Consider the following 12130-nt stretch of genomic DNA (forward strand, 5'->3'; position numbering starts at 1 on the left):
ATTGGTCAGGGCATGAAGAGATATGAGGGGAAGTCAGGAGATTGGGGGTGAGAGGAAATCGGATCAGCCATGATGAAATGGCGGAGCAGATTCGATGGGCCAAATGGCTTAATTCTGCTCCTGTATCGTAAAGTCTTATGGACACTTCATTTCATGTTCTTGATATTTATTTATCTATCTATCTATATATCTGTCTGTTTGTTTATTTATAAGTTTGTGCGTGTATCTGCATTTTTTTGTCTTTCACACACTGGTTGAATGCCCAAGTCGGTGGGCTCTCTCATTGGTTCTATTATGGTTATTATTCTATTACGGAGTAAGAAAATGAATATCAGAGTTGTATCTGGTGACATATATGTACTTTGAATTTTGAAAAAACTTGATGTTAACATGGAGAGTTTAGTAGGTCTGAAGTAGAAAGCTTTTTCCTTAAGAATAATCAGATCTTTCTGTTTAGTTTCATTATAAATCTTATGAAAAGCTGCATCAAGTGACAGGAAATGTATTAGTATTTCCACAAAGCAATCTTAAAATAAATTACTCTGAATTTAATTCTGTAAAACTTTTCTTTTTCATTGATAGGCCTTCAGGATGCTTGGAGGACTGTGAAAAGTGTGGCGTGTTTTGTTGGGGTGTAAGTGAGTAAAAGAAACAGTGCCAATGCAGCAATACAGGCAGCAGCCAGAATCACTGGAAGGAAATCTTCCTGTCTTTGTATTCCCAACAGAACTGGTATTTTATGCCGAAGATCAGTCAACACACAAACAGGTGTTGACACTTTACAATCCTTACGAGTTTGCGTTAAAATTTAAAGGTATATCTGCACCAGTTTAAGGGTTTATACTGAACAGCATTTGGTTGTGAGGCTGCTTGAATATATAACTCTCTCTCTCTCTCTCTCTCTCTCTCTCTCTCTCTCTCTCTCTCTCTCTCTCCCTCTCCCTCTGTGTGGCTTTAGTTCTGTGCACTGCTCCAAACAAATACGTGGTTGTTGATGCTGCCGGTGCGGTGAAGCCTCAATGCTGCGTTGACATGTAAGTATAAAGAGCTCCTCATGATAAACCAGCATTTTGTTTAATTAATTTATTTTTATTTTAGTTGCTCAGGGATCTGTCTGCTGTTTGTAGCATATAGAAACCATAGAACACTACAGCACAGAAAACAGGCTATTCGGCTCTTCTAGTCTGTGACCAAACTTTATTCCGCTAGTCCCATTGAACTGCACCCAGTCCATAACCCTCCAGACCTCTCCCATCCATGTATCTTTCCAATTGATTCTTCAAACTTAAGAGTGAGTCGGCATTTACCACGTCAGATGGCAGGTGGTTCCACACTCCCACCACTCTCTGAGTTACATTTCTCAGAGCCTGACTCTCCGTGATGCTTGGCCTTCCCCGGGGACACAGAAAACCTGCAGCACAATACAGGCCCTTTAAAGAGTACAGAGAAGGTTTACAAGAATGTTGCCGGGACTTGAGAAACTCAGTTACAGAGAAAGGTTGAATAGGTTGGGACTTTATTCCCTGGAGCGTAGAAGAATGAGGGGAGATTTGATAGAGGTATATAAAATTATGATGGGTATAGATAGAGTGAATGCAAGCAGGCTTTTTCCACTGAGGCAAGGGGAGAAAAAAACCAGAAGACATGGGTTTAGGGTGGGAGGGGGGGAAGTTTAAAGGGAACATTAGTGGGGGCTTCTTCACACAGAGAGTGGTGGGAGTATGGAATCAGCTGCCAGACGAGGTGGTAAATGCGGGTTCTTTTTTTAACATTTAAGAATAAATTGGACAGATACATGGATGGGAGGTGTATGGAGGGATATGGTCCGTGTGCAGGTCAGTGGGACTAGGCAGAAAATGGTTCAGCACAGCCAAGAAGGGCCAAAGGGCCTGTTTCTGTGCTGTAGTTTCTATGGTTCTATGGCCCACAACACTGTGCCAAACATGTACTAACTTTGGAAATTACCTAGGCTTACCCATAGCCCTCTATTTTTCTAAGCTTCAGTGTGGTAGTGATGGTTATTAAATTTGGATGGCTGTGGCACAGGAGCTGAGGCTTAATGCAGTAAAAAATATTTGATGATGTCTTATTCATGTGTTCCAGGGAGCACATCACCTCAGTGCTGTGGTGCTTGGCCCTGCAGCCCATTTATTGCATCGAAATGTTGGTCTGGAATTATTTCTGCATCTCCTTTTTCTCCATTTGTTCTGTTTTAGCATCTGAAATGGAATCCTCAAATTGCAAGAGCAAATCAGTAAATGTGAAATGAGTTACCTATAAGACTAGAAAACATAGGAGCAGAATTAGGCCACTTGGCACATCAAGTCTGCTCCAACATTACATCATGCTGATTTATTATCTCTCTCAACCCCATTCTTCTGTTTTCTCTCTGTAACTTTTGAGGTCCCGATGAACCAAAAACCTTCAACCTCCACTTTAAATACACCCATGATCTGGCCTCTACAGCCTCCTGAGGCATTGAATTCCACAGATTCACCACCCTCCGGCTAAGAAATTCCTCATCTCTGTTCTAAATGTACATCCCTCTATTCTGAGACTGTGCACTCTCGTCTTAGACATCCTCTCCATATCCACGCTATCTAGCTCTTTCAATATTCAATAGGCTTCAATGAGATCCTCCTCATTCTTCTAAACTCCGATGTGGCATCAAAGTCCTCCTCATAGGAGTTTGAAGAGATTTGGTATGTCAACAAATACACTCAAAAACTTCTTTAGTTGTACCGTGGAGAGCATTCTGACAGGCTGCATCACTGTCTGGTATGGAGGGGCTACTGCACAGGACTGAAAGAAGCTGCAGAAGGTTGTAAATCTAGTCAGTTCCATCTTGGGTACTAGCCTACAAAGTATCCATGACATCTTTAAGAAGCGGTGTCTCAGAAAGGCAGTGTCCATTATTAAGGACCTCTAGCACCCAGGGCATGCCCTTTTCTCATTGTTACCATCATGTAGGAGGTACAGAAGCCTGAAGGCACACACTCATCAATTCAGGAACAGCTTCTTCCCCTCTGCCATCTGATTCCTAAATGGACATTGTATCTTTGGATGCTACCTCACTCATGTTTAATATACAGTATTTCTGTTTTTGCACATTTAAAAAAATCTATTCAATGTATGTAATTGATTTACTTGTTTCCTTTTTTTCTTCTCTGCTAGATTATGTATTGCATTGAACTGCTGCTGATAAGTTAACAAATTTCGCATCACATGCCGGTGATAATAAACCTGATTCTGATTCATATGTTAACCTTTTATTCTTGGAATCATTCTCATGAGCCTTGTCTAGACCTTCTCCAACGGCAGCTCACCTCATCAATTCCATCATCCAAATCATTGACATGTAACATAAAAAGAATTGGTCCCAATACAGACCCCTGTGAAACACCAGTAGTCACCAGCAGCTGACCTGAAAAGGCTCCCTTTATTCCCACTCTTTGCCTCCTGCCAATCAGCCACTGCTTTATTCATGCCTGTAATACCATGGGCTCGTAGCTTTGTTAAGCAGCCCCATGTGTTACATCTTGTTAAAGTCCTTCTGAAAATCCAAGTACACAACATCAACTGATTCTCCTTTGTTAATCCTGCTTGTTATTTCTTCAAAGAATTCCAACAGATTTGTCAGGCAAGATCTTCCCTGGAATATACAGCATCTGATCCAGGTGATTTAACTACTTTCAGACCTTTCATTTTCCCAAGAACCTTCTCTCTGGCTATGATAACTTCACACACTTCATGACCACTGACACCTGGAACTTCCACCATACTGCTAGTGTCTTCCACAGTCAAGACTGACACAAGATATGTATTCAGTTTGTTCACCATCTCCTTTCCCCCATAACTTCCTCTCAGGCATCATTTTCCAGCAGTGCGATATCCACTCTTGCCTCTCTTTTACACTTTACGTATCTGATGAAACTTTTGGTATCCTCTTTAATATTATTGGCTAGCTTACTTTTGTATTCCATCTTTACCTTCTCAATGACTTTTTTAGTTGTCTTCTGTTGGTATTTGAAAGCTTTCCAATCCTCTAACTTTCCTCTAATTTTTGCTGTATTCTATGCCCTCTCTTTGGCTTTTATGTTGGCTTTGACTTCTCTTGTTAGCCACAGTTTTGTCAGCTTGCCTTTAGAATACTTCTGCCCCTTTACTTTGTATATATCCTGTGCCTTCTGAATTGTTTCCAGAAATTCCGGTCATTGCTGCTATGCCGTCATCCCTGCCAGTGTTCTTTTCCAATCAATTCTGACCAACTCCTCTCTGATACTTCTGTAATTCCCCTCACTCCGCTGTAGTACTGATACATCTGACTTTAGCTTCTCTTTCTCAAATTTCAGTGAATTTGATCATATTATGATCACTTGCCCCTAAGGGTTCTTTTACCTTAAGTTCTCTAATCAATTCTAGTTCATTGCACAACAGCAAATCCAGAATAGCCAGTCCCCTATTGGGCTCAAACGAGCTGCTCTAAAACGCCATCTTGTAGGCACTCTAGAAACCCCCCCTCCTGGAATCCAGCACCAACACGATTTTCCCAATCTAACTGCATATCAGGTAAGATTTTCCCTTAAGGAAACCATGATGACTTTGGCTTACTTTATTACATTTCCCTATGTACTCCAAAGCCTCATCCTTAATAATAGACTCCAATATCTTTCCAATCACTGAAGTAAGGCCAACTAGCCTATAATTTCTTTTCTTCTGCCTTCTTCCCTTCTTGAATAGTGAAATGACATTTGCAATTTTCCAGTCCTCTGGAACCATTACAGAATTCAGTGATTCTTGAAAGATCATTACTAATGCCTCCACAATCTCTTTAGCTATCTCTTTCAGAACCCTGGAGTGAGGTCCATCGGGTCCAGATGACTTAATCTACCTTCAAACCTTTGAGCTTCCCAAGCACTTTCTTCCTAGTAATGGCAACGACATTCACTTCTGCCCCGACACTCTCAAATTTCTGGCATTCTGCTAGTGTCTTCAACACTGAAGACTGACACAAAATACTTATTAAGTTGTCTATCTGTTGCTGTGGTGTTAGTAGTTGTATTTTAGCTAAATTTTTGTCCCACTGTTGCATTAGAATATAGAATAGTACCGGCCTTTCAACCAACAATGTTGTGCTGTACTTTTAATCTACTCCAAGATCAATCCAACCTTCCTCTCCTACATAGCCCTCCACTTTCTTTAATCCATCTGCCCAAGAGTCTCTTAAAGATCCCTGATGTATTTGCCTGTACCACCACCCCTGGGAGGGTGTTCCACACACCCTCCACTCTCTGTGTAAAAAAAAAACAAACAAACACCTATGTCTGACATCCTCTCTACACTTCCCTCCTCTCACCTTAAAATTATGTCCCTGGTATTAGCCATTTTCACCCTGGGAATCCACTCTATCAATGTTTCTTATCAACTTGTATATCTCTATCAAGTCACCTCTCATCCTCCTTTGCTCCAAAGACAAAAGCCCTTGCTCACTCACCGTTAGTCATTTCATGATGCTCTCATTTTGTGGCTTGTGCTTTCAAAGATGTTTTATTTATTGAAATGAGCTTTCTGTCTGCAGTGTTATTCGCCATAGAGACGTGCGGCCTTGTCATTACGGTATCATAGACAAATTCCGGCTTCAGGTTTCGGAACAAAGTCAGCGGAAAGCACTGGGTAAAAAGGAGGTGATTTCCGTTCTCCTTCCGTCTATCAAGGAGCAGGAGTGCAAGGAGGAGGAAGACAAACACATTAAGGAACATTTGGCTGAGGCAGCAGTTTTTCAACAGACCTCGTTCCAGCAGGGTAAGAGTCTTTCTGCAGTTTTATCTCAGTTGTGTTGCCTTGGGCAGAGTGGGGAAGTTTGATAACGATTGAGAAAGTGTTATACGGTTATGTTGAAAAAGGAAGCAGAGCGGAAGAAGCATGTTTTGGAGAGGTGAAAGGTAAGGACATAAAGTCCAGGGAAAGCTGGATGTCTAGAGACACCTAGGATTTGACAAAGAAAAATAAAAACCAAGTGAGAAGGGTATAGAATATATAGGTGAAAATTTCGAAAAGAGACTATTGGCAAAGACAAGCCACAAAATATCATTAGAGGACAAGATTATAAGATTTCCAAGCCATTCCATGTATAAAATATATCTCTGCCTCATGCACCAGAGACCCAGTTTCAACTTTGACCGTCTGCAGCTTGCAAATTCTCCCTGTGACTACATGGATTTCCTCGGTGCCCTGGTTTCCAGCCAAGGGCATGCAGGCTGATAGTTATTACCCCTAGTGTGTAATACAGTGGTAGAACCTGGGGGTTAATGTCAATGGGGACAACATAAGTGTAAATGGGTGGTTGAGGATCAATGTGAGCTTGATGCTTCTGTACTATATCTTTATGAGTAAGGGAGAAACCAGGGAAAGAATATGGTTCATTAGGGACCCAAGGAGCAATGCGTGTGAAGAATCAGAGGACTTGAGCAAGGGATTAAATGAATACGTTTCAACGGTATTTATTAAGGAGCGACATTAGAGTTAGAGTCACAGAAACAGACCATTTGACCCATCTCGTGCATGCCAAACTATTAATATGGACAGTCCCATTGACCTGCAGCTGGACCATAGACCTCCATACCACTCCCATCGATGTGTACGTGCAAATTGCTCTTAAATGTTGAAATTGAACCCGCATCCACCACTTGTGCTGGCAGCTTATTCCACACTCTCGCAACCCTCTGAGTGAAGAAGTTCCCCCTCATGTTCCCCTTAAATATCTCACCTTTCACCTTTAACCCATATTGTTTAGTTGTAGTCTCACCCAACCTCAGTGGAAAAAACCTACTTGCATTTTGTCCTATCTATACCCCTCGTAATTTTGTGTACCTCTATCAAACCTTCCCTCATTCTCTTATGCAGACAATACTCCAAATTAGGTCTCACCAAATCTTATATAACTTCAACGTAACATCCCAATTTTTGTACTCAATATTTAGATTTATGAAAGCCAATGTGCCAAAGCCTGCCTTTACAACCCTAACTACCTGTGATGTCACTCTCAATGAATTATGTACCTGTATTCCTGGATCCTTTTGTTCTACCACACTCCTCAGTGCCCTACCACTCACTACGTAAGACCTTACATTATTGGTCCTCCAGAAGTGCAACACCTCACACTTGTCCGCAAAAATTTCCATCTGCCATTTTTCAACCCATTTTTCCATTTGATCCAGATCCACCTGTAAGCTTTGATAGCCTTCCTCACTGTCCACTATGCCCTGCTCTTGGTGTCATTCACATTTTTGCTGATCCAGTTTACTACATTATCGTTCAGACTGTTGATATAGATGACAAACAACAATGGACCCAGCACCAATCCCCGCAGCACACCACTAGTCGCAAGCCTCGAGTCAGAGAGGCAACCCTCCACTACCACTCTCTGGCTTCTCCCACAAAGCCAATGTCTAATCCAATTTACTACCTCGTCCTGAATGCCAAGTGATTGAACCTTCTGGACCAGCCATTCATTAGGACCTTGTCAGAATCCTTGCTAAATTCCCTGTGGACAACATCCACTGCCTTGCCTTCATCAACTTTCCTGGTAACTTCCTTGAAAAATTCTGTAACATTGGATAGACACGACTTACCACGCATAAAGTCATGTTGGCTATCCCTAATCAGTCCCTGTTTATCCAAATACTTATATATCCAGTCCCTTAGAATACCTTCCAATAACTTTCCCACGACTGATCCTGTTACAGGTACTGTTTTATGGATTTACAAATTACGCCCATAGAAAATTGAATTTCAGGGATGTGTATGTTGACATATATGTACTTCGATAAAATTTACTTTGAACTTTACTGATGTCAAGCTCACTGGCCTATAATTTGCTGGCTTATTCTTGGAGCCCATCTTGAACAACTTTAACTATCTTCCAATTCTCCGGCCCCTCACATATTGGTAAGCGAAGTCTTAACTATTTAGGGCCCCCCTGCAGTCTCTGCACTGGCATCCCACAGGGTCTGATGGAACACCTTGTAAGTGTCTATTAGCCACCTTTGTTTGCTTCCAGACAACAAACACCTCCTCCTCTATAATTCTATAGGCCCATGACTTCGCTGCTGTCGTTCCTCACTTCTGTAGGCTCTGTGTCTGTCTCCCAAGTAAATACAGATGCAAAAAATCCATTTAAGATCTGCCCCATCTCTTTTGGCTCCACATGTATGCTACTACTCTGATCTTCCAGAGGATCAATTTTGTCCCTTGTTATTCTTTTGCTCTTAACATATCTGTAGAAGCCCTTGGGATTCTCCTCCACCTTGTCTGCTAGGTTTCCTAACCTGGTGTCTTTGTCTTTTTATTCTGACAGGTACGTACTGACTGTAAAAGCTTTTATAGATATGTAAAAAGGAAAAGACTGGTAAAGACAAATGTAGGTCCCCTACAGACAGAAACAGGTGAATTGATTATGGGGAGCAAGGACATGGCAGACCAATTGAATAATTACTTTGGTTCTGTCTTCACTAAGGAGGACATAAATAATCTTCCAGAAATAGTAGGGGACAGAGGGTCCAGTGAGATGGAGGAACTGAGCGAAATACATGTTAGTAGGGAAGTGGTGTTAGGTAAATTGAAGGGATTGAAGGCAGATAAATCCCCAGGGCCAGATGGTCTGCATCCTAGAGTGCTTAAGGAAGGAGCCCAAGAAATAGTGGATGCATTAGTGATAATTTTTCAAAACTTGTTAGATTCTGGGTTAGTTCCTGAGGATTAGAGGGTGGCTAATGTAACCCCACTTTTTAAAAAAGGAGGGAGAGAGAAACCGGGGAATTATAGATCGGTTAGCCTAACGTCGGTGGTGGGGAAACTGCTGGAGTCAGTTATCAAAGATGTGATAACAGCACGTTTGGAAAGCGGTGAAATCATCGGACAAAGTCAGCATGGATTTGTGAAAGGAAAATCATGTCTGACGAATCTCATAGAATTTTTTGAGGATGTAACTAGTAGAGTGCATAGGGGAGAACCAGTGGATGTGGTATATTTGGATTTTCAAAAGGCTTTTAACAAGGTCCCACACAGGAGATTAGTGTGCAAACTTAAAGCACACGGTATTGGGGGTAAGATATTGATGTGGATAGAGAATTGGTTGGCAGACAGGAAGCAAAGAGTGGGAATAAACGGGACCTTTTCAGAATGGCAGGCGGTGATTAGTGGGGTACCGCAAGGCTCAGTGCTGGGACCCCAGTTGTTTACAATATATATTAATGACTTGGATGAGGGAATTAAATGCAGCATCTCCAAGTTTGCGGATGACACGAAGCTGGGTGGCAGTGTTAGCTGTGAGGAGGATGCTAAGAGGATGCAGGGTGACTTGGATAGGTTGGGTGAGTGGGCAAATTCATGGCAGATGCAACTTAATGTGGATAAATGTGAAGTTATCCACTTTGGTGGCAAAAATAGGAAAACAGATTATTATCTGAATGGTGACCGATTAGGAAAAGGGGAGGTGCAACGAGACCTGGGTGTCATTATACACCAGTCATTGAAAGTGGGCATGCAGGTACAGCAGGCGGTGAAAAAGGCGAATGGTATGCTGGCATTTATAGCAAGAGGATTCGAGTGCAGGAGCAGGGAGCTACTACTGCAGTTGTACAAGGCCTTGGTGAGACCACACCTGGAGTATTGTGTGCAGTTTTGGTCCCCTAATCTGAGGAAAGACATCCTTGCCATAGAGGGAGTACAAAGAAGGTTCACCAGATTGATTCCTGGGATGGCAGGACTTCCATATGAAGAAAGACTGGATGAACTGGGCTTGTACTCGTTGGAATTTAGAAGATTGAGGGGGGATCTGATTGAAACGTATAAAATCCTAAAGGGATTGGACAGGCTAGATGCAGGAAGATTGTTCCCGATGTTGGGGAAGTCCAGAACAAGGGGTCACAGTTTGAGGATAAAGGGGAAGCCTTTTAGGACCGAGATTAGGAAAAACTTCTTCACACAGAGAGTGGTGAATCTGTGGAATTCTCTGCCACAGGAAACAGTTGAGGCTGGTTCATTGTCTATATTTAAGAGGGAGTTAGATAAGGCCCTTGTGGCTATGGGGATCAGGGGGTATGGAGGGAAGGCTGGGGCGGGGTTCTGAGTTGGATGATCAGCAATGATCATAATAAATGGCGGTGCAGGCTCGAAGGGCCGAATGGCCTATTCCTGCACCTATTTTCTATGTTTCTGTGTTTCTATGTACATTTCTGTATTCTCAAAATTTCACTTTTGAAGGCCTCCCACTTACCAAGTACACATTTGCCAAAAAACAGCCTTTTCCAATCCGCACTTGCCAGATCCTTTCTGATACCATCAAAATTGGCCTTTCTCCAATTTAGAATGTCAACCCAAGAACCGAACCTGTCCTTCTCCATAATTATCTTGAAGCTAATGGCATCATGATCACTAGATGCAAAGTGTTCCCCTACACAACCTCTGTCACCTGCCCATACAACCATAAGATGTAGGAGCAGAATTAGGCCATTTGGCCTGTTGAGTCTGGTCCACCATTTAATCATGGCTGATCCTTTCTTCCGATCCTCAGCCCCACTCCCCGGCCTTCTCCCCATAACCTTTGATGCCGTGTCCAATCAAGAACCTATCAAGCTATGCTTTAAATACCCCCAACGACCTGGCCTCCACAGATGCCTCTGGTAATAAATTCCACAAATTCACCACCTTCTGGCTAAAGAAATTTCCCTGCGTATCTGTTTTAAATGGACATCCCTCTATCCAGAGACTGTGCCCTCTTGATCTTGACTCCCCCACCATGGGAAACATTCTTTTTACATCCACTTTGTTTAGACCTTTCAACATTCGAAAGGTTTTAATGATTCCCCCACCCCCCATCCATCTAAATTCCAGCAAATACCCAGAGCTATCAAATGTTCCTCGTACGATTACACTTTCATTCCCGGAGTCATCCTTGTGAACCTCCTCTGAACCCTCTCCAATGCCAGCATATCTTTTATTAGATGAGGAGCCCAAAACTGTTCACAATACTCAATGTGAGGCCTCACCAGGGCCTTAAAAAGCCTCAGCATCACATCCCTGCTCTTGTATTCTCGACCTCTTGAAATGAATGCTAACATTGTGTTACGTACCCCGTAACTGGGTTGCCAAACCAGCAGAAATGGATCACTCAGTTGGAGTCTGGATTACTAGAACTAAGAAAGTTTTATTAAAGAAACAAGCAACACAGTACTCTAATCAAAAGGATAATGAATGCAACAGTCCAGCAATGATAAACATACATGTACACAGAATTAAGATAACCGGATCAATCAAGCTCTATCGTTGTCTAGGGGTAAATGACCAGTTTCAAAATGACGCAAAGTTCAGTTCAATTTAGTTCAGTTCAGTTCGCAGTAATCGCTGCCGTGGCGATGGTCAGTGGGGGGAAGGAGAGAGAGAGCAAAACGAATGAATATTCAAAACAGCTTCCACACACAGACCTTCGCAGTCAGCTTTCGGACGAGTCCTTTGTGATGTCATCTGAGGTCACCGACCGTGACCCCTCTGTTTCCAGATATGACCGTTTCTCTGCGGTGAACCTGGCACCCAGGCAAGGGTGGACACACACCAGGTTCCCGCCAATCGTGCCTTTCCACCCTGTGCGTCTATGACCCGGTACTTCCCACCGACTTGTGAGAGACGCACCGATTCCAGGATCTTGTTACCTCGGGTGTCGTGTGTGTCGCCTTAGCGAACCTGTCCCTTTTTATCCCCCTGCTGGGGTATCGCCTGTCCATCACTTCAGACAGTTCAGGGTTCAAAGGGGGAGCCGCTCTTGACAGCTCTCCTTCCTTCATTAACATCTCCCTATGCTGCTCCGTTGTTTTCCTTATCTCTCTCTCTCCTGAAGACAGGTGGCAGACCAACTGCTGATTCCACTGGTGCCAGCACAGGACAGCTACATCGTAATCTATGTGTATTCTTGTCACAATTGCATTTGCTTTCCTCACCACTGACTCTACCTGTAAGTTAACCTTTAGTGTATTCTGCACAAGGGCTCCCAAGTCCCTTTGCATCTCAGGTTTTTGGATTTTCACATTTATTTCTAACACCAAAGTGCATGACCATGCATTTTCCAACATTGTGT

At 42.8% G+C, this 12130-nt stretch overlaps 1 protein-coding gene across 2 annotated transcripts in view; it reads left to right on the forward strand.

Moving 5' to 3' along the window:
• Positions 1–12130, forward strand: part of mospd1 (motile sperm domain containing 1) — a 75623-nt gene that overhangs the window by 35098 nt on the left and 28395 nt on the right. For both annotated transcript variants that reach the window (XM_063061200.1, XM_063061199.1), the window contains exons 2-4: positions 583–814; positions 959–1034; positions 5579–5802. In XM_063061200.1, the coding sequence (XP_062917270.1) occupies positions 661–814; positions 959–1034; positions 5579–5802 (454 nt within the window). In that variant the 5' untranslated portion in view covers positions 583–660. The remainder of the gene's footprint in view (positions 1–582; positions 815–958; positions 1035–5578; positions 5803–12130) is intronic.

Source organism: Mobula hypostoma, chromosome 10, assembly GCF_963921235.1.
Source record: "Mobula hypostoma chromosome 10, sMobHyp1.1, whole genome shotgun sequence".
In the NCBI taxonomy this organism is placed as follows: Eukaryota; Metazoa; Chordata; class Chondrichthyes; order Myliobatiformes; family Myliobatidae; genus Mobula; species Mobula hypostoma.